Here is a 27,181-nt window from a genome sequence, read left to right on the forward strand (position 1 = left end):
GCATGAATGTTAAAAATTGCAATGTCATCTTGGTGGATTTTTTTTCCCCTTTGATAAGTATGAAGTGTCCTTTTTTGTCTCTTTTGTTCATTTGAAGTCTATTTTATTAGATGTTAGAATGAATACACCCCTTTGTTTCTTAGATTCATTTCTTAGGAAATTATTTTTCTAGCAGTTTTCTCTGAGGTAATGTCTACCTTTGATTTTGAGGTGTATTTCTTGTATGCAACAGAAGGACGAATCCTGTTTTCAGATCTAATCTGTTAGTCTCTTTTTATTGGGGAATTGAGATCATTGATATTGAGATTTGTTGTTGTTGTTGTTGGTGGTGGTGGTGGTGGTGGTGGTGGTGTGTGTGTGTGTGTGTGTGTGTACTTCTCTTCTTTTGACTTTGCTGGTCTGAGATCATTTATTTTCTGTATTTTCATGGTTCGTAGTTACCCTTTAGAGATTAGAGTTTTCTTTCTAGCCCCTTCTGTGGGTTGAATTTGTAGATAGATATTTTTAAAAATTTGTCTTTATCATGGAATCTCCAACTATGGTGATTGAAAGTTTTGTTGGGTATAGTAGTCTCGGCTGGCATCTGTGGTCTCTTAAGAGCCTGTAGCACATCTGCCCAAGCCCTTTTGGCTTTTAGAGTCTCCATTAAGAAGTCAGATATAATTCTAATAGATATGTTGCTTGCTCTTCTTCCCTTGCAACTTTTAACATTCTTTTTTCTTCTATATGTTTTGATTATTATGTGGCAAGGGAACTTTCTTTTCTGGTCCACTCTATTTTGTGTTCTGTGTGCTTCTTGTAGCTTTATAGCCAACTCCTTCTTTGGGATCTCTGTTGAAAGTATTTTCTGGGCCTTTGAGCTCAAATTCTACTGTCATTATTCCCATTATGCTTAGTTTTTTTTTTCACAGTGCCTCAGGTTTCCTAGATTTTTTTGTGTCAGGAGTATTTTAGATTTAACATTTTCTTTCACTGTTGCATCCATTTCTTCTATTGTATCTTCAATATTTGAGATTCTCTCTTCCATTGTTTGTATTCTGTTGGTGAAGCTTGCCTCTCTAGTTCCTGATCAAATTCCTAAATTTTTTCATTTCTAGAATTTCTTCAGTTTATGTTTTCTGTATAGGTTCTATTTACATTTTCAGGCCTCGAATAGTTTCATTCATTTCTTTCCGCTGTTTGTTTGTGTTTCTTTAAGGATTTCTTCAAGAGTGTATTCATTTCTTCTTTAATGACCTCTATCATCTTCCTAGAGGTGGTTTTAAGGTGTTTTTCTTGTATCTCAGCTATGCTGAAATATGCAGGCTAGCTGGGATGTTGTGGAACCATATTGCCCTGACTGTTACTTGGGTTTTTATGCTGGCATCTAGGCCTCTGAGGCTGGGATGATTATAGGTCTAGATGGTGATTTCAGGATTTGTCTTTGTTGTGTGGATGTTTTGTCCTTTGGTTTCTGTTTTGTTGCTGGAGCTTTGGAGAGTATGATGGCCAAATGTTGCTTGGCAAACATTTTCTTTGTACCTGATAGTTGTGGCTACTGGATATTCCAGGTAGAATGTGTTTCTGGGGATTGGGAGCTGACACTTAGGGATGGGGATGGGGTAAGGGCCTGAACGAGTTTCAGAAAGGAGCAGAGTGTTCAGCCAGGATCTGCTTGTTTTGTCTTTTTGGAATGGGGGAGACAGTAAAGAGAGGTTACCCCAGATGGTCTGCTATATCACTGGGGATGAGACTGAGGGGTTGTACCAGAACCCCGAAGAACAGAAGGAGAGGGGGAGATCTACAGATAGCATGGTAGGACATTCATCAGCTTCCCCATCCTCCACCCACTAGATGCTGCAGTTCTTCCCAGTGTTGACCAGAAAGTCTCTGACCATTGTCAAGTATGTCCTGAACTGCAAATTGCCTACTATTACAGGTCAGAGATAAATGGATGGAGACTCCCTTTTTAAAAAAAGTATAAAGGAAAAATTAAAATTAAAATAATGCAACTCATGCAACTGTTATGGGTCTTGTTTGAAGAAATTTTATTTCATTTAGCAATAAAGGTATGTGTTCTTCCCTCCAAACTCTTTTATGAAGCCCCATCTTGCTATCTTTTAAATTCATGGCCTCTCTTTTTTATTCTTTTGGTTTTTGAAGACAGGGGTTCTCTGTGTAGCCCTGGCTGTCCTGGCTCTGTAGACCAGGCTGGCCTTGAGCTGACAGAGAATCACCTATGTCTGCCTCCTGAGTTCTGGGATTTAAGACATGCACCATCATGGCCTCTTTTTCTTTAATTTTGTGTGTGTGTGTGTTTATTTACAAATATATAAATATAACCCATTCAGTGCATATAATGTTACCTACATATATGTTTTCAGGGCTGATCATTGGTATTGGGTAACTAGAGAGCTCTTCCCTGGAGAGGACTGCTTCCCCACTCTCAGCATTCCTTCGTGGCCTGTAGTTCTTTGTCTAGGTTTGAGGCCCCTGAGCTTTCCCACTGCCCCTCTAGCACACCTCTTGGTGTTGTCCTTGTTCAGCATAGGTTTAGGCAGCCATGGTGGTGAGACTTCATGCATGTAGCTTCTGGCATTCCTACAGACACAGTCTCACAGCAAACTCCCCGTTTCTCTAGCTCTTAAAGTCTTTCCACACCCTTGATCTCTGAGCCTTGGGCTTAGGAATTGTGTTGTAGACATATCAGTTGGTACTTGACTTGATTGGTTGTGGTTTTCTGAAATAGTTTCTGTTACTTAAGACGTTTTGTTGATGAGAGGTGAGGACTTCACTTAGCTGTGAGTATAAAGACAAGTATACAGTTAGGGATTATTATGCTGGTTTAATGAAGAGATAGTTTTAAGTTCTCCTCCAAGATCCATGAATTCACTAGCCCTCGGCAGTTGGCTAGGTTTGCAGTACCAGGCATAATTTCTGTCTTGTTTAGCGGGCCTTAGATCCAATAAGAAAGCTATTGATTGCCACCAAGGTATGTGTACCTTCAGGGACTCCCCGTGCTAGTCATTGTCATGGTTTATAGGTGCCATCGTTGTTTAAGACTCCTGGTTGCCCCCTTCCCTTGGAAGCTTAGGACCTCATAGTACCATGAAATCTAGTTCTCAGGGAGGAAACTTTCAGGTTGGTTCCAGCTTGGGGGGCCTCTGCAATGGAGACTTACCTTCCACCTCTAGGTGGGAACCAAGGGCTGTATCAATAGCCTATAACATTTTGTTTTGAGAGATTCTTAGACAACCCTGATTAACAGATCAAAAGAGGGTTGCTCATGACTGGTGTTAGGGATTATGTTTGTCTGTAGCTCTTGGGGGAAACATTGCAAGACCAACTGAAAAATTTTATTTGAAATTTATGGACCAATTTACATGTGCTATAGGTATGTTTAGAAAATTAATAGTATGACTATTATACTATTAATAGTATTTACTATCAATCCTTACACCCTTACTCTTATTTTATCCTTCCCTCCTTCTGTCTTTATCTCCCTCTACCTTCCCAAGGAAGAGTCCTCCATTTTCCCCATTCCTTGTTTCTTTGAATTTTGTTTTCTATTATGAATATTAACCCTCTATCAGTTGTTTAGGCTATAGAGTCTATTGAATGTTTCCTCTGATGGACAGAACCTTCTAGATTTATGAAGTCCCATTTTTTTCACTGGTCGGGCCTTACTTTCTGTGAGAAGGAAGACCCGTTCTGAAAGCCCGCCCTTCCTTCCACCTGCGCCTTGTAAGGAACGGCCTACATTTTCTTCCATCAGCTTCAGTGATTTAGGTCCTGCTCGGTGAGAACTCTGACACACTCCAGATTAATTTTTGAGCAGGGTGATTGATATGGATCTAATTTCACCCCTCTTCCTGCGGCCATCCAGTCTCCCGAGCAATGTTCATGGAAGCTTTCTCTTTGCTGGCCTGCATTGTTGGCATGTTTGCCAAATGTTAACCGCACTCATGTTTGAGCCTTCTGTCTGATTCCATTGGTCTATGTGTTTGTTTTTGTACCAGTACCATCCTGTTTTCACCACCACAGCTCTGTGTGCTATATCTCGACATCTGTAATGTACTTCCAGCTTTGCTCTTTCTGCCGAAGAATCAATCCTTTGACTACCTGGTAGCTTATGTGCATCCATGGGAATTTGAGGATTTTTTTTTTCCTGTGAGGAATGACATCTGTAAACTGCTTTTGGTAAAATGGTCACTTTTACAATATTGATTCTAACAATCCATGAACATGGGAAATGTTTCTGTCTTCAATATTTTTCCTCAGTGATTTAAAGTTTTCCTTATAAAGCTCTTTCACCTCCTTGGTAAATCTCATTCCCATATATTTAATTATGTTTTTGAGTCTGTGGTGATGTGTAGAAAGGCTACTAAGTTCCCTTAAGTTGCTTTTGCATCTTGTCACTTTGCCAGAAGTTTTCTGGTGAATTTTTTTATGATCACTTATTTATAATATACCATCTGCGAATGTGAATAACTTTTCTTCTTTTCCTGCTTGGATTCCTTTAATTTCCTTCTCTGGGTTGAGTCACACATTATGTGACTTGTGGACCACCCCATGCATTCCTGATTTTAATGGAATTGCTCTGAGATGTCTGTATTTAGCATGAAGCTGGCTGTGGCTTTGCCATATATAGCCTTTATATTGAGGCATGTCCTCTCCAGTCCTGTGCATGCTAGGAATTTAATCACGAAGGTGTGTTGCATGTATTGACATGATGGTGTGATTTTTGTCTTTAGTTCACTTACATTATTTATCATATTTATTGATTAGTATGTATTGATTTATATATATCCTTCAGCTCCAGGGTAAAGCCAACTTGATTGTGGTGGATCATACACACACACACACACACACACACACATATATATATACCTATATTCAGTTTTTAATAATTTTACTAAGAAATTTTGCATTTATGTTTATCAGTGATATTTGCCTGTAGCTTTCTTTGCTGTGTTTTTATCTGGCTTGGTACTAAAGTAATACTGACTTTGTAGGAATTTAAAACTGCTCCTTTTAGTTCTATTTTATTTGGATTATTTAAGGAGTATTGGCTATAATTCTTCTTTGGAGGTTTGGGAGATTTTTTTCTGTGAGTCCATCAGGCCTTGGGACTTAAAATTATGATTATGATTATTAATTTTCATCAGAAGGCTGTTTATCACTGTTCCTCTCTTTATTGAATGAAAATAAGAACATGGTCACCCCCATTGCTATGGAATCAGACCAGACCTATGAGCCCGGCTTTGCGGGTGAGGCCCAGGCAGCTGGCATGGAAAGGCAGTGAGGATTGGCTTCCAGGATAACCTCTGACCTCCCATTCTCCAAGTAATAACATGTTGTGCCCCAAGAACAAGGAACCACACTGCGATAAGCGCGCCAGAATCGCACCTACGAGCAGGAAGCAGAACAGGCTGCATCTACATCGACACAGTCACTCACAAAGTAGACAAGCTGGCCCAGATCACTGCAGACGCGTCCCAGGAACCTAAGATGCTGCGAACTGAAGACCACCCGCGTCAGAAGAGTGGCTACACGGACAGTCACACAATGCCTGAGCTTAGGACGCCATGTGCCTGTACTATGTATGGGTCACTGGGCTGAGTGATCTTGTAATAAGTCATAAGTGCCAGTTTCTAGTTAATAAAAGAAAGAAAAAGAAGATGAGAAGACAGCTGCTTCTAGGTATGGTCGACGAGAAAGATTTTATTGTAGATGAAAAGGGAGAGAATAGTTCCTCCCACAGAGAGGTGCCATCTGGGTGGAGAGGACTCAGTGGAGCTGGCCAAGTGTTCATGGCAATGGGCTCTTTCTAGAGGCAGTTGGGAGTGTCGGGGTCGGGTGGGGACAGGGTGCCAGGACTCCCTGAGCCTCTGGTCTACAAACACCAAAGCTTTCCTTCCCTGCACTCCTGAAAGAAGCAGCCTTCTGAGAGTGCCAAAGGCTTCTTCCTTTCCCAGTCAGCTCTGGGGTGAAATCTGTTGGCTCCACAGTTAGGCAGCTGACCCGATGATGGCACGGGGCAAAGAGCCAGGGTGGGGTGTGGGGGTCTAACACGAAGCCCGCTGCGGGGACTCTGCGTGCATGTGCATGAAGGAAGCGCCCACACCCCCCCTCCATATGCTGGTGCTGCTGCAGGGTGCTTTTGGCACTTCATATTACTGCAGGAACAGGAGCAGTTAAACCTTCTTCAGTGCTGTAGCCTCTGGTGTGAGCTTTCTAAAGCAGCATATGGCAAAAATTTTAGGCCAAGCTGTGAAGGCCCTGTGGTTAAGAACCTGTGTCATTTGAACCTCTCTGCTGCTGTGGATGGCCCCGGCTGGTCCTGACTGCCCTTCACAATAGGATGTCGCTTAGATCCCTCAAATGGAGCCTCCTGCTGCTGCCCCCGCTGAGCTTCCTGGTGATGTGGTACCTCAGCCTTCCCCACAACAATGTGATCGAGCCTGTGAACTGGATGTACTTCTATGAGTATGAGCCAGTTTACAGACAAGACTTCTGCTTCACGCTCCGGGAACATTCGAACCCATCTCATCTGAACCCATTCCTGGCCATCCTGGTGACCTCACACCCCTCAGATGTGAAAGCCAGACAAGCCATTAGAGTCACTTGGGGTGAGAAAAAGTCCTGGTGGGAATAAGAGGTCCTCTCGTTTTTCTTACTAGGCCAGCAGGCTGTAAGGGACGACAAAATGTCTTTGTCCTTAGAGGATGAACACGTTCTCTGTGGTGATATATGCGGCAAGACTTTTTAGATACATATTATAACTTGAACTTGAAAACCATTATGACTTTCAGGTGGGTAACTGAATTTTGCTGCAGTGCCAAGTATGTCATGAAAACAGACACTGGTGTTTTCATCAACATTGGCATTTTAGTCAATTATCTTTTAAACCTAAACCACTCAGAAAAGTTTTTCATGGGTTATCCTCTAATTGATAACTCTTCCTATAGAGGATTTTTCCATAAAAACCACATTTCATACCGAGTACCCTTTCAAGCTGTTTCCTCCCTATGCAGTGGGCTGGGTTACATCATGTCGGGTGACCTGGTGCCCAGGATCTACAAGACAATGTGCCATGTGAAACCTATCAAGTTTGAGGACGTCTATGTCGGCATCTGTCTGAGTTTGTTAAAAGTGGACATCCATGTTCCAGAAGACGCAAATCTTTTCTTTCTGTACAGAATGCACCTGGATGTATGTCAGCTCAGACGCTTGACTGCAGTCCGTGACTTCTCTTCCAAGGAGATCAACACATTTTGGCAGGTCATGCTGAGGAACACCACATGCCGTTATTAACTCCATCCATCAAGGGAAGGGACAAAGGACCCGTGGTAGAGAGGGTCAGAGTTAGTGCTGTGGGAAACTCTGGAAGTCGAGTGTTCTGGCTTGCGGGGACTGAAACTCACAGAGCATGCGTGGACAGAAGCTCCAAGGCCTGAACTTACAGTGTTTGTCTCCACAGGATTTAACTGGGATCCTTAAAGGTGATTGAGGAACCCAGCATAATGCAAACGAATGATCTGCTAAGAATCAGACAGTCTGATGGCTCGCTCAGGCTGCAGATTAGAGTTTCTAATTCCACGAAAGAAAAACAAACTAGTCCACAGCCACAAAACAGTGTGGAGTTGTATTTATTAGATAGTCTAGTCACATAATGGTTCAGTGTGTATCTTAAGTGGTTATTATTAAAAGATATGTATATATATATATTTCTTGTACAAGCTTTACAGAAATTATATTGAAAAAATTCATTTGTATTGTTTTCATTTGCAAGGTACTTGATGATGTGGTACTTTAAGAGTTATCAAATAAAATGTTATTTAATGTTATTTCAATTTTCTAAGTATTTAAAGGTTACGGTGGTTCTGAAGAGGTCAGCCCAGGAACTTTGGAAAATTCCACCAGACCCCTCCCCTCCTGGAAGAGAAAGGTCATAGAGCACATAGGTACCCCTCCCCTCCAGAAAGCAGAGGGGTGGGGGAGAGGAGCCAACCACTGGCCACCTGCAGGTGGGGGAGGCCCAGAGCAAGAAGCATTGGCCACCTACAGACAAGGGAAGTCCTTACCACCTCATTCCCTAAAGACCAATTAGTTTAAAAGTCACAGTGTTCTGCCAATCACATTGTGCGTAATGGCTGCTGCTCTGAAAACTGTATAAAAACTCACTGACCAGGCTGCGCAGGGTCGTTCTCTCTCTCCTTCGTGTGCAGGGCGACCTCAGCGCGCTGGGATAATAAAACTCCTCTTGCTTTTGTGTTGATTCCCAGCTCTGTGTTGTTCACTCAGGGGGTCTCCAGGAAGTTAAGGCTCAGCCAGAGTCTTACAGCTCCAGTATTAGTGAATTTCCTTTCACATTTGAGCTTTGTTTTATTCACTGCTGATCAGTTTAATTAATATGACATTAATGTGACCTTATAGGTCATTACTGACTGTCCATAATCCGTTGAACTCTCTTGCACTGTAAACATATGGAGGATTAAAGCAAGAAAATTCCAGCTTTGTACAATATTTTTTTTAAAAAAAATCAGTCAGTATTTCTTGATATCACTTCATCTGTCTCATTATCTTCCAAAGAATTTGGGAATAATGTAGAACTCCAGGCAGAGCATTTCCTAAAGGCACTGACGCCTAAGAAGATCTTAGCGTTTACTATTGCAGTATGTAAGTTGGAACGGGAAGGTGGAAGATCCAAGATGTGTTGTTAGCCCACCCAGTGTGTGTTTTCTACTGAGTAATCAATTTGCCAACTTAAAAAAGAAAAGAATAAGAGTAAAAAGAGAATAACCAGAGGTATCTGGAAGGTTCCAGACTGAACTGGGCCATGAGAGAAGTGGGGCGAGAGAGCAGGAGAGGGAGGGAAACGAGGAGAGAGGGCAAGGAGCCCAAGAGAGGAGTCACAGGCCAAGGGGCTGTTACAGTCCAATAGTCTCTGAAGGAAGACCCCAGACTCAAATAGTATGCAAAGGCAAGGATCATTTATTCTGCAGAAATTACCAGCATGCAGGGTCAACCGTTTATCAAAATGGTGACAACTCTAGGGGCTTGCAGGTCCCTATTTATGCAGGGCTAGTGGAATTTTCCAGAAGTTAGGAAAATCTATGATTCTAATATGATTGGTATGGGCAAAGCAATGACTTTAGTACGTATTTAGTTGGCTATTATGTTAGTTTCACTATATTTGATGAGACCTTGAAGAGCTGCAGTGACCAGCCCTGTTCTGGCCTTGTTATCTCTGCTGGCCGGGTATCTAGGAGACTGTTTCAGCTCTGGAGCCATCCTCCCTGGTTCAGGGTCACCACTGACTGAAGAACCATTGTCAGTGGCTCCCTCTGAGGAGCCCGTTGTGCTGCCCAGGGAATTGAAGTTTATTCCCAAGGTTTTTATTTTTTTTGGTTGCCTTCTCAAGGCCAAGAGAGAAACCAAGAGCCAAGAGAGTAGTGGGTGCATCAGAATACATGCCCAAATTGGCTGAGTTATAGAGGAGTCAGAAGAAGGGGGAGGGGAGCCCAGGTCCCAGGCTGGAGAGGTTTAGGTGAGGGGCCGGGGTGTAAAGTGCTGGGGGGAATCACAGGTACTGAGCGAGTCTTGGGTTTCTTTGAGAGTTCTCTGTTACAGGTCTGTCTAAGGCATTGATCTCTTATTGGTTTAACTTCGATGCTTCGGATCAATCTAGAAATTTGTGCATTTATTTTTGGTTTTCTTTTCTTTTTTTCTTTTTTTCTTTTTTTGGTTTTTTGGATTTGGTTTCTTCGAGACAGGGTTTCTCTGTATATCCCTGGCTGTCCTGGAACTCACTCTGTAGACTGGGCTGGCCTTGAACTCAGAAATCCACCTGCCTTTGCCTCCCAGAGTGCTGAGATTACAGGTGTACGCCACCACCGCCCTGCTTCTTTTTGGTTTTCTAACTCAGTGGAGTATAGCTTTGTAAAATATCTATTATGTTCTGAAATTCTTTGGTGCCTGTTGCAATGTCTCCTGTTTAACTCTGTTAATTTGGGGTTCCTCTCTCTTTTTGTTTACGGTCTAAGAGTCTATCAATCTTGCCTATGTTTTCCAAGACCCAGCTCTTAGATTAGTTGAGTCTTTGTATTGTTTTTTTTTTTTTTTTTTTTGTTTCTGCTCCATTGGTTTCTGCTCTGGTTTTATTATTTAATCCCCATCTACTGGGTTTAGGGTTGGATTTGCTTTGTTTTTCCAAGCCTTGAGTTCCGTCATTAAGTAATTTATTTGTCTTCTTTCTGATTTTTAAATGTAGCCCCCCCCAGCTATAAATTTCCCTTTCAGAGCTGCTTTTCATGTCTCAGAACTTGTATCCCCCCTTTTTTGTGGGCATTTCCCCCCATTTATACTTTCTAAGGATCTTGTGAACTTTTAAATTATTAAATTTTCTTAAAGATTCATTTTTATTTTTTAAATTTTGTATGTGTATGTGTGTGTGAGTGTTCTGTGTCTGTATGTCTATGTGTCTGTGTGTACGTCGGTATGAGCATGTGCATATAATGAAGGTGCTTGCAAAGGCCAGAGTGGGTATCTGGTCTCTTGGAGCTCAAGTTGCAGGTTGGGTGCTGGGATCTGAACTCTGGTCTTCTGTAAGAGTAGCAAGTCTTCCTAATTCAGAGTCATCTTTCCAGCCACCCTTTAAAAATGATGTATAAATTTGTTTTTAACATACAGAAAAACAAAAACTCACATTATTGTGAATTAGTTTTGGGTACACGTGTATATTCCGTTGAAATCAAGCTAAATATCTATCCCTTAAACACATCACTTTTTTGTGGTGGAAACATGGGAAGGAAGTCCTTTCTTCCAGTGGTTTGGTTAGAAATAGTATGGTGTCATACTGTGTAGTCACCTACTGCTCAACGGCTCATCAGGACCCCCTCCTAAGTGCAACCTAGGACCTGTTGAGCAACCTCTCTCTATTTCTTCTCTCTTGTTCTCCTTAGCTTCTTCGGAATACTCAACATTTCACTGAACTACCAACACCTCCCAGTCTTCTCCATCCCCTCCTCTATCTTTGAGAAGTGTTGTGGATAGCCCTGGTCTTGTATTTTGATGCTAATTCCACTTTCCCAGGCAGGAGGGGCTGCAGACTAGGAGTAAATCACTTTTATAGGTGATTTCCTTTTGAAGCTTCTCCCCACCTTAACTTGTAAAATAAAGGCTAGAGCCAGTGATTGGGCAGTAGAAGGGAAGGTGGAGTTGAAAAGTAGAAAAGAAGGGGGGGGGGGGAGAGGACGTTGGAGGAGACTGGAGAGACGCATGTGGCCTGGTGAAACCACAGGTTATAAGGGGTAGATGGCAATAGAGTTGTGTAGTGGGAGATCCGCCCAGTCTAGATGGTCAGCTTGTATTCATATTTACTGAGTTGTGATTTCCTTGTCTGGGCTTTTTTGGGTTGGAGATTTCCCACCACAGAGAAGGATCTTGCTATGGAGCCCAGGCTGGTCTCAGTCCTAACGATTCTCCTGATTCTAGCCCCCAGTGCTCGGATTACAGTGTCGTTACATTTGGCTAAGATTTTGTGTTCTGTACATATTTGTATAGTAAACCTCTGTTAAAGGAATAGTGGGTAACGATTTCCTCAAGTTCTGCAAGTTTCCTTTTGATTTGACGCATACCTGCCAGTCAGACCTTGCAGTTGTTCTCTGAACTATTAAACAGTTATTCTGCAAAAATCAATCAATCAATCAATTAATCAATCAATCTAGCCAACATCTTAGAACGTTTTGCATGTGTGTCCTTCTGGCAGCTTCCACATTTCAACTCTTACATTAAAGCCATTGATTTATTCGTATCCTTCCCTGTGCCCCCCGGGACGAGAGACAGGAATCTCACTTCTATTATTATTTTTGTTTTTTATGAGTACACGGTTGCTGTCTTCTGACACACCAGAAGAGGGCATCGGATCCCATGACAAATGGTTGTGAGCCACTGTGTGGTTTCTGGGAGTTGAACTCAGGACCTTTGGAAGAATAGTCTGTGTTCTTAACCTTTCAACCATCTCTTTAGCCCTCACTTCTAGTTTCTCTGTGTGTGGATATCTAGTTTTTTATTTTTTTCTTTTTCCCTTTTTTATATAGTGACCAGTATTCCATGGTGCACAGGTATCACATTTCCTTATCTGTTTATCTGAGAGGACATCCAATTCTTAGCTATGGTAAAGTGCGTTCTCCTGTCATTCTAACTTCACTTCCTGTGGATATATGTCCAGTATTGCTGGATCACGCGGTAGCTCTAGTTTTGACTTTTCGAGGAACAGCAGGTTGCTTCCCCTAACGGTTGTGACAGTTTACCCTCTTACCAGTAGTGTCCAGGGTTCTCTCCTGCCCGCAGTCTCACCAGCCCCCGATACCTTAGTTCTGTGTGAGAATGGCAGTTCTTTCTGGGGAAGGCGTGTCTCACCGTGGCTCGCTTTACATCTGCAGCCACTGGTCGTACCTGTGTGTGGCTCTGAGTTGCTCAGCTTAGCAGAGTCCGGCATGCCCTCTGCTGTCTATGAAAGGCTATAGACCACAGGGACACTAATCTCTCAGGCTTGAAGTATCCTGTTTGGTCCTGGCTCAGCCACCAGGAGCCACCCAGAGCCAAGGCAGGGGGTTGATAAGGAAGAAGGGACGATGCCAGGAAGATAATAAACAGGGTTGTATGTTTACCATCACGAATGTCTCTAGCTGCACATCTGTTCTCCATGGAAACAGCACACCAGAGTGAGAACAGGGAGCTGCTGATATGGGTGCTAGCCCATTTCTGTCTTTTATTTCTGACTGCTTAGACTGGTTCCTGAGTGTAGATATATTTTGCTCTGCCCCTGGATCTGTGGCTCCTTCCTCTAACTGGAATGTCTGAAATTTGAGACCTTGTAGACCAATGGCCCAATAGAAAGCCATAACCAGGTCCCGCCTCCTCCTTGCCTAAGACATTATCAGGAAGCTCAGACTAGCAAGGCCCAGGTTGGCCTGCTCTGGACACCAGCACTATGCCTGTGATATTGGGTTACTGGGATATTCGTGGGGTGAGTGAGAGTGCTTCTGCTGAGTGGGACAGGTGTGGGTGGGGAGAAGCTAGGGGCTGATTTCCAGGAGAAAGATGGAGTTCAGAAGTTGTTGGAAAGCTTTGCCTATCAGGGCACGTTCAAACAACCACAGAGGAGCTTGTGCTATGTGGCCTGTGTGTGAGCTTGTGGGGGAATCTGTTAAGTGTAAGATGTAGGCTCAGCAAGAGTCAGCAGAGTCAGGCTGTCAGGGTTTTCTGATCTGTGACTTGTTATATGTCATCTTTCTAGCTGGCTCATGCCATCCGCATGCTCCTGGAGTACACAGACACAAGCTATGAGGACAAGAAATACACCATGGGGGATGGTGATTACACCCTGTTCCTCAGACCTCTGAGCCCCTGTTGCTTAGCTCTCCAGAGCTCCTAGAGTTGGGTTTAGAGACTGTCCCTTCTAGAAACTTTCTTGAATTTGGAGGGCTGGGTTCCCTTTTCTAGTAATTGGCTTATTCAAACCTTTTGAAAACCTTAGTGATGTACAGTCCACGGTCCTGAGAAGCATTCTCTGACCTTGGGATATGTGAAAGTGGGTGAGGTTGCAGATCTTCTTGGGGTGTCCTCATGCCTGACTCCTTAGTGGGATCCCTAGAGAAGGAAGCTGGGACACTGGGGTGATTTCTCTTCACATCCTCTTGTCCACCACAGCTCCCGACTTTGACCGAAGCCAGTGGCTGAATGAGAAATTCAAGTTGGGCCTGGACTTTCCCAATGTAGGTGCAGGAAGGGGAGGTTTGGGGGAGGCTCGTGATCTCTCCTCATCTCCTGGCCTGGCTGAGGGGGTTGGGGTCAGTGCTTCTGCTCTCCTGCTCCATCCCTGCTGGCTGCACAGTGTTTGTGTGATGGGCAGTGTCCCAGCTCTCCCATTCAGTGCACACTGTGCTGTGGAGGGCTTCCCGTGGCAGGCACACTGAGTGCCAGGCCCATGTCTGCCCTCACCCAGGGAAGGGATGGAGGGGCCTCATATGTCATCTGACCGTCCCTGCTTGTCCATCCAGCTGCCCTACTTAATCGATGGGTCACACAAGGTCACCCAGAGCAATGCCATCCTGCGCTACCTTGGCCGGAAGCACAACTTGTGTGAGTGGGGCTGCCTGCAGAGTGGGGGACAGAAGCCATGTTTCTTTGCTTGACTGGAGCAGGATGCTGAGGGTGAGTCTGTGCTGTATGTGCTGCAGGTGGAGAGACAGAGGAGGAGAGGATTCGTGTGGACATTTTGGAGAACCAGGTTATGGACACCCGGATTCAATTGGCCATGGTCTGCTACAGCCCTGACTTTGTGAGTTCCATGAACCCTGAGTTAGAGCTGGACCTGTACTCGTGCCCTTGCATCTGCTCTGGTCACCTTTGTCACCAGAGCCTCTCAGCGCCACCAATCTCAAAGCTCAGTTTGTCAAATGAAAACTCGCAGTCTTGCCCTAAGATCCAGTCCAGACTCTCCTCCCAAATGGCTTCCCAGAGCTGTGTCCTCGACACCCACAGGGATAAGCAGATGTTCCCAAAAGGCAACTCAGTCAACCAAAGGCCTTTGATCCTTCGCCCCCACCCTCAACCCCCAGGTAACTTTTGTCCTCTCCAATTCACCTCATCTCTTTGGACCTGTACTGAAGTCCTCACGGCACCAGTAGGTAGAACACTGCCTGTTCACTGGGTGATTTCAGTTGTTTGCTTCTGCCTCACGTGAGGTCAGAGTTCAGAGCCATGTGCTCATAGCTGTCTCATGCACAATGGTCCCGACAATGGTGGTAGAGTCCAGGGGACAGAGCTGTGTCCTGTTGGGCTGTTTCCCAAAAGCAGTCTAATCATGGTGGTGCTCTAACTAAACACTTGGACCTCAACCCAGACTGAGTCTCATGCAGGTGACTGCTGCGCTGCCTGCTGGGGCCTGCACAGGGAGCCTGTGTCTGAAGGTGGTGACAATTGTTTTCTGCTTCAGGAGAAAAAGAAGCCAGAGTACTTAGAGGGTCTCCCTGAGAAGATGAAGCTCTACTCTGAGTTCCTGGGCAAGCGGCCATGGTTTGCAGGGAATAAGGTAAAGGGAGGGGGTGGGAAGGAGGAGCTGCCATTTTTCCCAGGCATCAAATTCCAGGGTGCTCACCTGGGCCTCCTGCAGGTCACCTATGTGGATTTCCTCGTCTATGATGTCCTGGATCAGCACCGTATATTTGAGCCCAAGTGCCTGGACGCCTTCCCAAACCTGAAGGATTTCATGGCTCGTTTTGAGGTGATGCCCTGATCCCACTTCCTCTTGGATTCCCTACTTCCCTTCCCCTGTCCCAGAATGCCCTTCTACCTTGGAATGGACATGAAAATGATTAGCTTTTGCTGAGCATGGAACTGTGTTCAGTTCTTTCATCTCTTGCATGGAATTTCCCCTCACACCCTGCGTGTTGTGTAGAATTATCAGTTCCACTGGATCGTTTTGGAAGCTTATTGTAAAGACTGTCAGTTTCTCAGGGAACCAGTACCATCGGTAGGGGGTGTGGTTTTCCCCTGTGTGCTTTTAGCTTCCAAGAACAGAGAGCAGTAGATCTGCCTGCTGCCAAAGGAAAAAGCCATAAGTTGTTATGGAGCCTGGATTTTCCAGCCCTGAAGCCTATGGGAATTCAGGACGTGCCCGGAGCATAGGGGGTATTATTCAGGATGGATATGCAGTACAAAAATGCAGTATCCATGTCTGGTCTGTACAGTTCTTTGCTTTAGTCAGATCCTGATTGGGAAGCACTGGGACCCAGGGCTGCAGCTAGTGCTGAGTAGGCAGGTTACTGCTGCTGGAGGATTTCATCCTAAATTGTTCAATATTTAGGCATTCTGTTTCATCTTCCTCTGGGCAGCATCTTGATGTGGAAACATCAAGTATGATCAGTATGATGTGGAAACATGCATCTCTGTCCAGGCATGCAGAGTGGCAGGCATGCCTGACTGTGATGTTTGTGATAGCTACAACCCCTACTTCATTAGAAATTTGGGGGGGATCAAGGCCATAGTCCAATGGGAATCTTAGCATGGGATCCCCTCTTTTCTGTTCTCGATGCACAAGCGATGCGTTTTTCTTAGTTTTCATTGGCTTGCCTTCTGGTCCAGGCTGCTAGGCTCTGGAGATTGTGTGAGAACTGCTGAACAGTGCAGAGGGCGAGTGTGGGAGGCTGCAGCCCAAGGCCAGCCAAGCTTTGCCTCTTGGGTACAGGCCGCCCTGGAACACTGAATTCATCACAGCTTATCTGGGCACTGTACTGGAAAGATAGCACACAGCACAGTGCCGTTCTGTAAATTGTTCTCTAGCAGGGCTGAGAAAAATAAGATGGGCACAATAAGTGTGCGTTCAGATACTAGTGTTCCAAGTTTAGAGTTTTCTGCATCGGGAGAATGGCCAAGGTCTCTCCATTGTCTCCTTGCTGGCTCACTGATCCCTGTGCGTATTCAGTCAGGATTTACAGAGGTGCTGGGTGAGATCTTTGCTCTCTCCCAAAGTACACTGGCAGGTTGCTGGTCCCTTTGGCCTGCTTGGTCCCTCCCTGATGTGGAAACACAGGCAAGAAGGAGCCTGCTGGGGACCGGGGGGGGGGGGGGGGAAGGGGGGGAGTGGGAATTTGTGTGAACAGGCAGAAACAAGGAATTTCTTGCTTGGGGTGTGAACCAAGTGGGTCAGAATGGAAGCTGCAGAGCCCCTCCCTGTATAGACAGGGATGTGGACTCTTGCTGTTCCCGCCGAGCCTGTGTGTCAGGTTTCCTCCTGATGAATGCAGAGCACAGATTCTGTGAAGTGCTCCTTCTTCCTCTGCACCCGAGTCACAACTGCAGATGGACACACAGCGGATCATAATGCCAGTTTGGTCATCACAGGAAATTAACTCGTTCCCTTACCAGAGTTGGGCACCTGAGCAGCCTGGGCTGTGTTGGGGTTCTTAGAGTGAAACCTGTGCACCCACTGGAGCCCCAGATCCTCAGTTCTGGCTTTCTCTTCCTCTCTGCAGGGCCTAAAGAAGATATCTGACTACATGAAGAGCAGCCGCTTCCTCTCCAAGCCAATCTTTGCAAAGATGGCCTTTTGGAACCCAAAGTAGGACTGCAAAGCCCAGACCTGGGGAGCACTCACTCCCGAGCGCCCTGCTGGCTCTGGGCCTTGGGCGTGGCTCTGGCTCCCGCCACAAGCAGCTTTCTCCTCCTTCCCCTCCCCATTCCTCCATTTCCTCTTCCCGCCCTTCCCTCACTAAAGCCTCTGGTTCCTTAGGCTCTCCATGTCTTCTTCAGTCTCTTCCTATCCCTTGTTTCCGCCCTGCATCCAGCCTTCCCTCACTGCTGTTTGGAGGGATGTACCACACCTCAGAATCCCCAGCCTGGCCTGAGAGATTGGATCTGCCTGTGTGCTGCCCTGGTCCTCGCGTGAGCAGCTATGCCCCAATTGATTCACAATAAAGTGTGATCTACCTTTGTGCAGTGTCTTGCTTTGCTGTCTGTGACACTCAGGGCTGACTCTGTTGACTCGGTTGGGCGGCACCTGTTTTGTTGCTTGCAGGAGGAGCTAAAGGTAGGGACTCTGGGCTATTCAAGTCTTTGATGTCCCTGCTCCATGTCCCTGTGTTCCTCAGTCTGGGACTTCCATGGAAGAGATCTCCTTTCGTTTCTAATTTGTTCTGTGGAGTGCAGTGCGACAATTATCCATGTGTCGCTTGTGTCATGCTTCAGAGTGACCCTGGGCTGATGGGAAGGGGCAGAGCATGCAGGGCCTAGGCAAGGACTCCTCATCGATGTCCTTCCTGGGCAGAGCATCCCACTCCTGTGTTCTCAGCATGTGTCTTCGCATGTCTGTCCCATTGTCAAGCAGAAGTTAGCTGAAGGGATCTCTCTCTCTCTCTCTCTCTCTCTCTCTCCCTCCCTCACTCCCTCCCTCATCTCTTTTTTTTTCATTGTTCTCTTAAAAATATTTATTATCATTTTATGTGTATGAGTGGTTTGCTAGCACTTGTGTATAATCACCACAGGGGTTACTAGTGCAGGCAGATACCAGAAGAGAGCTACAATTACAGATGGCCCTGTGGGTGCCGGGAATAGAACGGCTCTAAGAGCAGTAGCCTCTTAACCTCTGACCATGTCTCCAGTCTCTGCTTGCTGGTGTTTTTGATCCAGGATCTCATGTCTCCAGTACTGGCTGGGTCCTCACTCACAATGGGCCTGAGATGGCCCTTGCTCCCATAATTCTCCTTTTTCTACCTCCCAGTTTCCTGGCGTTAAAGGTGTGTACCACAGCACCAGCTCAGGATTGTTCATCTTGAATATGCATGGCAGGGCTTGGCAAATGATTGATGATTGGAAAATTTAGAATTTGAGTGCATCATCTCCAGAGACGCTTTAGCCCCTCCGTGCAGCCAGCAGTCTCTCAGCTAAGCAGGCTCATTAAGAAGCTGCAGCTGCCTTGGAAGAGCATGATCAGGGATGGGCAGGCCTGGTGTGCTGGGCCCCAGCGCCACAGTGTACGGTAGAAGACGCTGTGGACATTTTGCATCAAGTTGTCCCTGAAGGACTTGGACACACTGCAGGAGGACCTACTGAGCATGCTCCTGTGCCCAGGGCTGGATCAAGGTGTCTGACCTTTGTCAGGCCGTGCCTGTAACCTACCTGTATCAGGTAGCACATCTGGATGAGAGCCCTGGTGGGTGTGGTCCTCATACCCCCTGCCTGCTGCTGCCTACTGCAGTTAAGGAACAGGCGGGCTTGCTGAAATAAATGAGGAACTAAAAGTTAAAGTTCATAAGATAAAAATTGATAGAAGCGAAATGTTTGTGAAACTGGTAAGTTCACATTATTTCAGTCAATGTTTGTTAAATTTTAACTGAAAGACAAGGAAGATAATCTGGAAAGGATGTAGTGAAGTCAGGAGTGGCACTCTGATAATGTTGAGTAGAGAGAATAAATTACCAAAGGACACCGAAGCAGACATGGACCTAGAACCAGGGTTGGCAAACATTCCCCATAAGGGCCCAGTATTTTGGCTTTGTGGGCCATGTTCTCTTCCCGTTTAGCAAATGGAACCCTGGGTTATGATCTTTATGCAAACCAAAGGAGTCTGAATCATTCTTTATGTAAAGGGGAGGGCATGGCACAGGAAGAGAATGTGGAATGAAAACGAGTTTTAGAGCATTGTGGCAAAACTAGGAAATTAAAGTAACAGTACTGTAAGGTATGTCCTTCCAACTTAGCCCTAAAGGCCAATGACTTGATGTGACTGGAATCCATTAGAAGTCCTGACACTTTAGAATGTTTGTAGCATTGGGACTGGGCACAGGATCTGAAACTCTTGGAGGCCCCTAAGTCTGGCCGCAGCCATTTGCTGTTTTTACACAGCCATGGCTAATGCTCCCCACTGCTATTGTGTTGGTGGAGAAGGATTCAGCCGAAACAGACCCCAATCTGTGAGACAGTTCACTTTCCTTACAGAATGTCCCTGGGAAGCATCCAGGGGGCTGAGTGGTCCTATTCCATGGCATCATCTGGGAATATAAGCTCTTTCTGACTGTGGCCCTGCTACCTTCTAGGATGCTGTGTCATGAGCACTAAGAACTGAACAGAGAGAGAGAGAGAGAGAGACAGACAGACAGACAGACAGACAGACAGATACACACACACACACACAGAGAGACAGACAGACAGACAGACAGACAGACCTGCAGAAGAGCCCAAGCTAAGGAAGCAACTTCCCACCATGCCACTGAAGCAGGGAGCATTCATCATGTGCAGAAACTCAGTGTGTGGCATAGTTAGGCACACACTCACCTGGATTAATGCCATCCTGTGTTATATCAACCACAAACATCATGTCTCAGTGTTTCTGTGTGAAAGTTGGGGGACAGTGTCCACTCTCATGAACTTGCTTTGGTGAAGTACTATGTGTCACTCTGTGTGGTGGACATGAGCAGAAAAGAAGAGTTCATTTGGACATTCTGAAGCCAACTACAGCCACCTGCCCCCAGGTGGCCAGAGTCTGCTCTCCAGACTCTGAACTTGAACTGGGAAGAACCAGGCTGGATCAGGGTCAGGACTCTTGGGTCCCTATGAGCCCAGGTCCTGTTTCCTGTTTGAACTCCTTGTAGCCACTTACAATCCAGGTCACTCCCCGTGTTGGTGCCACCGACCTTGCAAACACCTGTATCAAGTGAGCACTGTTATCAGGGCCCATCTATCTCAACAACAGTGTCTGTCCTTCCCAGAGTTGACCTCCAGTTCCCAGAGAGTAAAGTCCTGTCTTAAACTCTCTCTACCTCTGGCCTTGGCCCCTGCTAAGGGCTCAGGTTGAGCTGGTTCACACTAAATGTGCTATTCTGGGTTAGACAGGCTCCATCAACGAGAACTAGAACTCCGGGATGAGTTGTTGCAGAACCCTGGATTCTGAATTCTGTGTAAGCGTTTCTGAACACTATGTTTTCTGATTCAGTCAATCCAGCCAGTTTTCCAAAGACGTGGTTCTGAAACATTATTGGCCTTGCAGGCTGGCCTCAAACTCATGCGTCCATTTACCTCTGCCTCCCACCACTGCCTGGCCTCCTTCCTTCCTTCCCACCTCAGTTACTCCTCAGTTTCATAGACATCTCCTTAGATGCTTATTTCATTCTTCTGTAATTTTATTGGGCAAAGCTCTTAATCTAGGAGCAGTTTCAGGGTCTAGCCTCTTCAGCCGGTCCACTGCGGGGTGCAGTCAGGTGACACACAGGGACAGTGGGCTGTTGTCTACTGCGGGGTGCAGTCAGGTGGACACACAGGGACAGTGGGCTGTTGAAACTTCTTGTTCTTTCTTCAGAGTTTAAAATGAAATAAAATGAGCTTTTAAAGGTTTTTAAATGTGTGTTTCGGTTTTCCTCTGGATGAGGCTATTCACGCATCCTTTCGGGCGCTCTCAATGGCCAGGTGGCCTGGAACAGGAGTTACAGGTGACTATGAGGCATCTCACGTGGGTAACCAAACTCTGGTCCTCTGCAAGGGCAGCGAGTGTCTTTAGTGCTGGGCCAGCATTTCTGCCTTATTTTTGTAGCTGGGCCTCAGGATCATGACTAACTCCCCATGATCTTGTTGAAGGGGATCAGAGAAAAGCACCAAGTCACTTCATAGCAACAGCAGGTTCTTCAGTTGGGGTGGGGAGTAGTCTAGACAGATAGACTACACATTCTAAAAAATAGCAAACGAGTTCTGGTGTTACGGATGTGCACCTCCACTGCAGGCTGGCAGTACTATATTCCTACCACATCTGTAGACATCAGCTTCACCTGAAGTCCAGCCAATGCTGATGTGTTGGAGCTTCTGCCAATGCTGATTCATTAACTTGAAGCTTCTACCATAACCCAAGCCCAGGCTCAGGAAGGTGGCTGTTTCTCCTGCCTAGCAGAGGCCTGCACAGCCTTGCCAGGACACTCCTTCTGTGCCTGAGGATGAAGACAGCTGGTTTTGGCTTCAGGAGAAACAGAAGTCTGTGGAGACCCTCTCTGAAAACTGAAAATGTTACAGATACTGAGGGGTGGCCGTTGCTTCCCAGGCATAAGGCTGGGCACACCTGGATTTTGGAAGACAGGAAGTCATGGATATCTTTGAACTCTTTAAACTCTATGACATGTACCGTCCTGATAGAAGGTCAATAGCATACGTGGGTGTTATCCAGCCTGGTCCCTTATCAGTGCTGGAGATGAGGTCAGCTTTGGCTCAGTGAGATTGACCTCAGGCGCCACGTTGGGGGAACTTCGACTCTCTTGATTACAAGCCTATGAAGCTTTCTTCCTAGACCTTCCTCCCAGTGTCCTACTTCATCCTGTCTTTGGTAGGTCTGAGGGTAAGATCTCTTCTATGTTGCACTGACCTGATGGATTCCTTAGCCTTTCTGGAAGTTCAGTTGTGTGCAAACCTAGGCTAGAAGGAGCTTAGGTCTGAACCAGGAACATGCTGATGAAAACAGAGAAGAATAGACTGTCTCCTGCAAGAAGGCAGAAGGCACAGGCTCAGGAACCTGACAGAATGGCCCCCACAAAGCCAGTCTGGCTTGAGCCCTGTCCTACTGACTAGCTGTGTGAGAAAGAAATTACTTAAGCCTTCTGGATCTCAGGTTCCATCCTGGCAAGTGTCATGGTTGGACAAATTGTGCAGGATTGCTGGGTGTCCAAATCTGTATTGTGACGCCCATAATACACGAAGCAGCTTGCTCCTCAGCTGTCGAGTCTATGCGCTCTTCTCTTCCCTCTCTACTACATCTTCCTCTCTGTTTGTATTGCCATGTCTGAGCATGGAAGCAAGTCCAACCAAGACACCATGTTCTCTCTGTGGCACCTAGGTGGGAGATCAGACTCAGAGGGGAACAGAGACTTACAGAGGCCATCATTGTGCTGCCTCCCAGGTGGCCATTTATGCCAGACCTGAGAGCAGTTCATGACAATTGGCAGTCAGACTTACCAGTTTTGGAAGGTTTTGAAATACCATCCAGCTAGTTCATGAAAACAAATTATCTTTTGTTCCCCTACTTGCTGTTCATTATTGCTTCATCTGGGTTTTAATATTTCAATCTACATTTTGTTGTATTTGCATTAGATACAGTTTTCATTGTAGCATTAACATGTGCACATGGAAGAGGTGCCTACCTAGTTTTGAAATCATTTGTGCAGATTTTTAAGTCTCTTTTCTTTTTCTCATACGTATGAATTTATCATATCCATTTCCAGTTGAAGCAGGCCTCCTGTTTCAAGGAGCTAGCCTTAAACTCAGTGTTTATCTGAGAATGGCCTTGGACCATTGATCTTCCAGTCCCTACCTTCTGAGAGCTGAGATTAGGTGAGCTCCTCTATGTTTGGTTTATGGGGTGCTGGGAGGGAACCCAGGGGTTTGTGCACGCTAGGCCAGCACTCTCCCAACTGAGTCCCATCCCTCTTACCTCTGTGTTTGGTTTTGTATTTGTCTTGTTGGTGTAACGCTCTATTAATATTATAGATGCTCTGAGATAGGTTTATGGGTTTTCATGTGTCTCAGAGAAAGTCTGAATATTTTTCTTATTAGTATGTTTTTTAGACAAAACTTTTTACATTAAACTTGGCTGTTTCTCCCATCTTGAAATGTTGATGTGTTTAAATAAAGCCCTTTCTATTTCCCTCCCTCCTTTTCCCTCCCTCGTTCTTTTCTTTCAGTTCCTCCCTTTCTCCATCCTTCCTTTTTTCCTTCCTTCTCTCCCTCCCTTGCTCCCTCCCTCCCTCCCTCCTTCCTTCCTTCCTTCCTTCCTTCCTTCTCTCCCTCCCTCCCTCCCTCCTTCCTTCCTTCCTTCCTTCCTTCCTTCCTTCCTTCCTTCCTTCCTTCCTTCCTTCCTTCCTGCCTCCCTTCCTTCCTGCCTCCCTTCTCTTTTCTTTCCTTCCTTGGTTCCTGTCTCTTACTGTGTCTCTCTAGCTTATTTTCTGTCCCGCTGTGTCTACAGCTTGCACATAGGGTGTCCTCCACTCTCCACAGATGCTGCTCACCTGCATCTGCATCCCCCTGGCAGGAGAGGCACTGTCACTCGCATCTCACGTGCCAGAGAATGTGCTGATTTCACAGGGTGCGGGAAGGTGTTCAGACCTCACAGAAGGTTACCGCAGTTCTTGAAATTGCCTCTGATACAATGAAGCAAGGCTGTTTCTTCAGCTTGATTTGTCTTTTCTCACCTCCTGGCTCTCTCACCTCAAAGGTCTTAGAGAAGAAGCCCGCCAAGCTTTCCTGTCTGCTCTTTACACATTTCAGCATGGACTATTTACTTTTGCATATAATGTACTCTGATGTGCACAACTGTTCTGGAAATTTTTCTTCCCCAAAAGAAGCTGTGCTGATGATTGACTGCATGCACAGAGGCAGGAAGTCTTTTATATATTAAACATTTTTATATAAGTCTGATAACTAGTAGTGGGAACACCTGGATGGGAGAGGGATAGGGGCGCCTTGTACTTCATATTGTAGAGTGGGAATCTACAGGGATGCCTGATCCATGGCTTGTTTGCTCTGAGTTAACTCTTTATCCTAGGTGATGTCTAGAGGGTACAGGGCTGGTGCAGGCAGATGCTTATTAGACTTGGCATTTTATAAAGAGCTTGGAATCCAATGTCCAGAGAATGAGGGAAGATATAAGGCATGAGGCTTATACATGGGACCTTTTCCATGCCACACGGTGGCTTCCCCCAAAACTACTCTCTAACCCTATAAAAACTCACTGGGTGCAGACAATATATGAAAACAGTTTTTGTTTCCTAGGGTATCAACCCATCATCATTGCACATTGCCTGTTGTCTGATGAAGGCACAGTCTGAAGATTCATTTCCATCTCTGCTCATTGGTGATAGGCAGCAGAGACTTCCTTATTCTGGTCGTACAGTCAGTCCTTAACCCAGTTCTTGCTATCATAGGGGTATGGGGGCAAGATTGGTTCTGAGCTGGTCATGTCTGGGGCATGTATGATATTCATTTCCTTATTCATTACAGAAATGAGAAAATATTATGGGTAAAAGTACTTTTATTTGCCTGATGTAATTGTCATCTTGGAGGCTTACTGCTGAATAAGCTCACCCTTTCGAGTTCTTTCTGAACTCTGGCTCGCAGATTCTACTCAACTATTCTGTCTAAACTCCTCTCCAAGCTGACTGATTCAAACTGACTTCTCTCAGCTTCTCACTGAATTGCTCTGCTTGGCCTCAGTCTAACTCTGGCAATCTGCTCTAATCTTCTGGCTCCTTCTCATTCTCTGGCTTCAGCTGCCTCTGCATGAAGCGATGACAAAGGAACTCAACTCCACACCACTGCACTCACTCCCAACCGACTGAACCAAACTACCCCAAATTTCACTGACTTAAATCAACTGACCTGCACCAAACGGACTGAACTAACTTTACATCAACTCCCTTGCCTCTCCCTGCTTTCTCTTAAATGGCCCCTCTTTCCTGTGCTGTTCTCATGAGAGTTGAGCGTATCCTATCACATCAAATCTTTCTCTCATTCATCACTTTGTCTGTCCCTCAATTATACAGCATTGTTTGGGATTAAAGGGGTGTACTGTGGGTGTGTATATATTCCAGCAAGAGTAACTGTGTTGCTGGATTAAAATTCCTCTTTAATTATTCTTCTTCTATATTTCCTAAGTTTCTCTAGACAGTCAACAGGTGAGAGAATTTCAGAGAGTCTCCACGAGACAAAGAACACTTTGTTTGTTGGCACTTACTTCTGCAGGGTTTTAAAAATTCAGAAGCCATTATTTGTAGAACTCTGTGTTTTTGCACTGACTGTGTTGAATGTCACTCATTGGCCTGGAAGAGATTACGGAATACATCTCAGAAATCACTCTACAGGTTATAAGACAAATTTCCTCCCATCTATTTAGATTTGTCCTGTACAGTGTCCTTTTAAGACACTAGGGCTGGCTGCACTGTGAACTTGTGACAGTGCACAGAGACATCCAGAGGATCAGAGATCAGCCCTGGGATTAATTCTCCCGGACAGCACTGACTGTGACTCCCAGGTTCAGATCTCTCCATGTCCCCAGTCCCCACTGCTCCCTGCTGCCTTTCAGAGACCTCTCTCATTCAAAAGGATGGTGACCTCGGACTCTGGGGACCCTGCATTGAGGACTTGCTGTCCTAGCCCTTATCCCTGTCTGCAGAGCCGTTCTGTCCTCTGAAGGGCGCCAGGGCCCTGGTTCCCCTTCCAGGCCCTCTGAGTCCTTGACCTGGACAGCGTGGATTCCTTCTCCTTTCTTACACTCCTTCTCTGGTTCCCACAGTGCATGAAAATATGCTGATGTGGCTGCCACTTTGATACTTGCAAATTATTTCCCTGTAATTCTCACCAAACTTGTGGTCTTTACCAGTCAGTTCACAGTCAACAGGAAGGGCCTTCTTATCCGTGGGATCCCCTTGCTGGGAACTGACTGTTTAGTAAAGAAAGAAACAAATCAGACAAACACTATGGTACAATTTCTGTTCCATGTAAAGACTGTTTCAACGTTCTTTTACTGTCTTTCACACTTATTATTATAATTCATCTTAAGACCTAAAAATTAGTTTTCAGTTAAATCCAAGGATTTCATCTTTTTGAGACCCTTAGATTAGCAAATGATTAACAATCAAAATCATAGGAGCTCATGGAACCAGGAAGTTTTGTGCATGTGTAAATAATATGGTCTTTCTGTGGGCAAGCGTAACTCTGGGCATTGACCTTAAGGCCTCAGGTTACTTTGTGAGTGTGGACATTCAGAGAACCTTAAGTGGGCAGGTGAACATGTCTAAATGCTAAGGCAGCAGTTGCCACGGGCACTGTGAGCCCCAGTGACATGGCCTCTTTGTGTGCATCCTCACAGAGACCAGAGCATGTGGCTTCTCTAATGTCCCAGGATAAGATGGCCTCTGCTTGTCCCCTGCACCCTCGCTGCACACCTCCTGTGTGGGTGAGGTGATATGCTGGCTTCACACCCCATAGTCCTAGTAAAGGATGACTTAATCCCCAAATGCACTTTCTGCAGAGCAACAGCCTTGCCCTTTGCCATGTAAACTCATTTCAGTCTCCTCTTCCGTCATTTGTTTTTCATTATATCTGATAAGTTTCCGTAAACAAGGTGATGTCATCCTCAGGCCAATTAACCACAAGCCTCTTGGTTTTGAAAGAGTCCCTTGCCTTCAAGGAAGAAAGTAGACAGGTGGGACAGTGTTCATGGTAGGACATTGTCCTTGTGAGGGTTATATACAGGACATATATCCCAGGGTAGCCTAAAAGGCCATTTGAGCCACCCTGTCATATATAAACATGTGTCTGGACCCTAGGTCAGATCCAGTATCTAGGGATGTGGACAGCTGAGGGTCTAGCCTTGGGCTCCTCGTGTCCTGTGCAAAGTGTCACGGGATCCCATGTGTACAGCATCCTGTTGTCCCTTGAATGCAAGCCTCTTGGAAGGCATCCTCTCCCTCTCTGTGGCACACCCCAGCCGTGGGTTCTTTGCTCCCTTGCACAGTGCAACCCATGGGAAGTTCTGCCAGCCAGGTACCTGCACTGTGATGGTGTCTCAGATCTCTTGTGCCCTAGGTATCTGGCACTGAGATTTAGCTTACAAACATGGCCAAAAATAGTGACTGATTTATATGGTCACTAGCTTGATGAGCAA

At 45.7% G+C, this 27,181-nt stretch overlaps 2 protein-coding genes and 1 pseudogene across 3 annotated transcripts in view; all 3 read left to right on the forward strand.

Annotated features, from left to right (window-relative positions):
- LOC127682815 (glutathione S-transferase Mu 1) overlaps nucleotides 1–27,181 on the forward strand; it is a 49,174-nt gene that overhangs the window by 17,098 nt on the left and 4,895 nt on the right. The window lies entirely within an intron of this gene.
- On the forward strand, nucleotides 6,292–7,296 carry LOC127683576 (UDP-GalNAc:beta-1,3-N-acetylgalactosaminyltransferase 1-like; annotated as a pseudogene).
- On the forward strand, nucleotides 12,907–17,482 carry LOC127682812 (glutathione S-transferase Mu 2). The gene is made up of 8 exons (XM_052179463.1): nucleotides 12,907–13,015; nucleotides 13,286–13,361; nucleotides 13,699–13,763; nucleotides 14,049–14,130; nucleotides 14,229–14,329; nucleotides 14,987–15,082; nucleotides 15,164–15,274; nucleotides 17,025–17,482. Exons 1-8 carry the CDS (start codon nucleotides 12,980–12,982, stop codon nucleotides 17,112–17,114), a joined length of 657 nt encoding a protein of 218 aa, XP_052035423.1. The 5' UTR covers nucleotides 12,907–12,979; the 3' UTR covers nucleotides 17,115–17,482.

The sequence above is a fragment of the Apodemus sylvaticus genome, chromosome 4 (genome assembly GCF_947179515.1).
Source record: "Apodemus sylvaticus chromosome 4, mApoSyl1.1, whole genome shotgun sequence".
NCBI lineage: Eukaryota > Metazoa > Chordata > Mammalia > Rodentia > Muridae > Apodemus > Apodemus sylvaticus.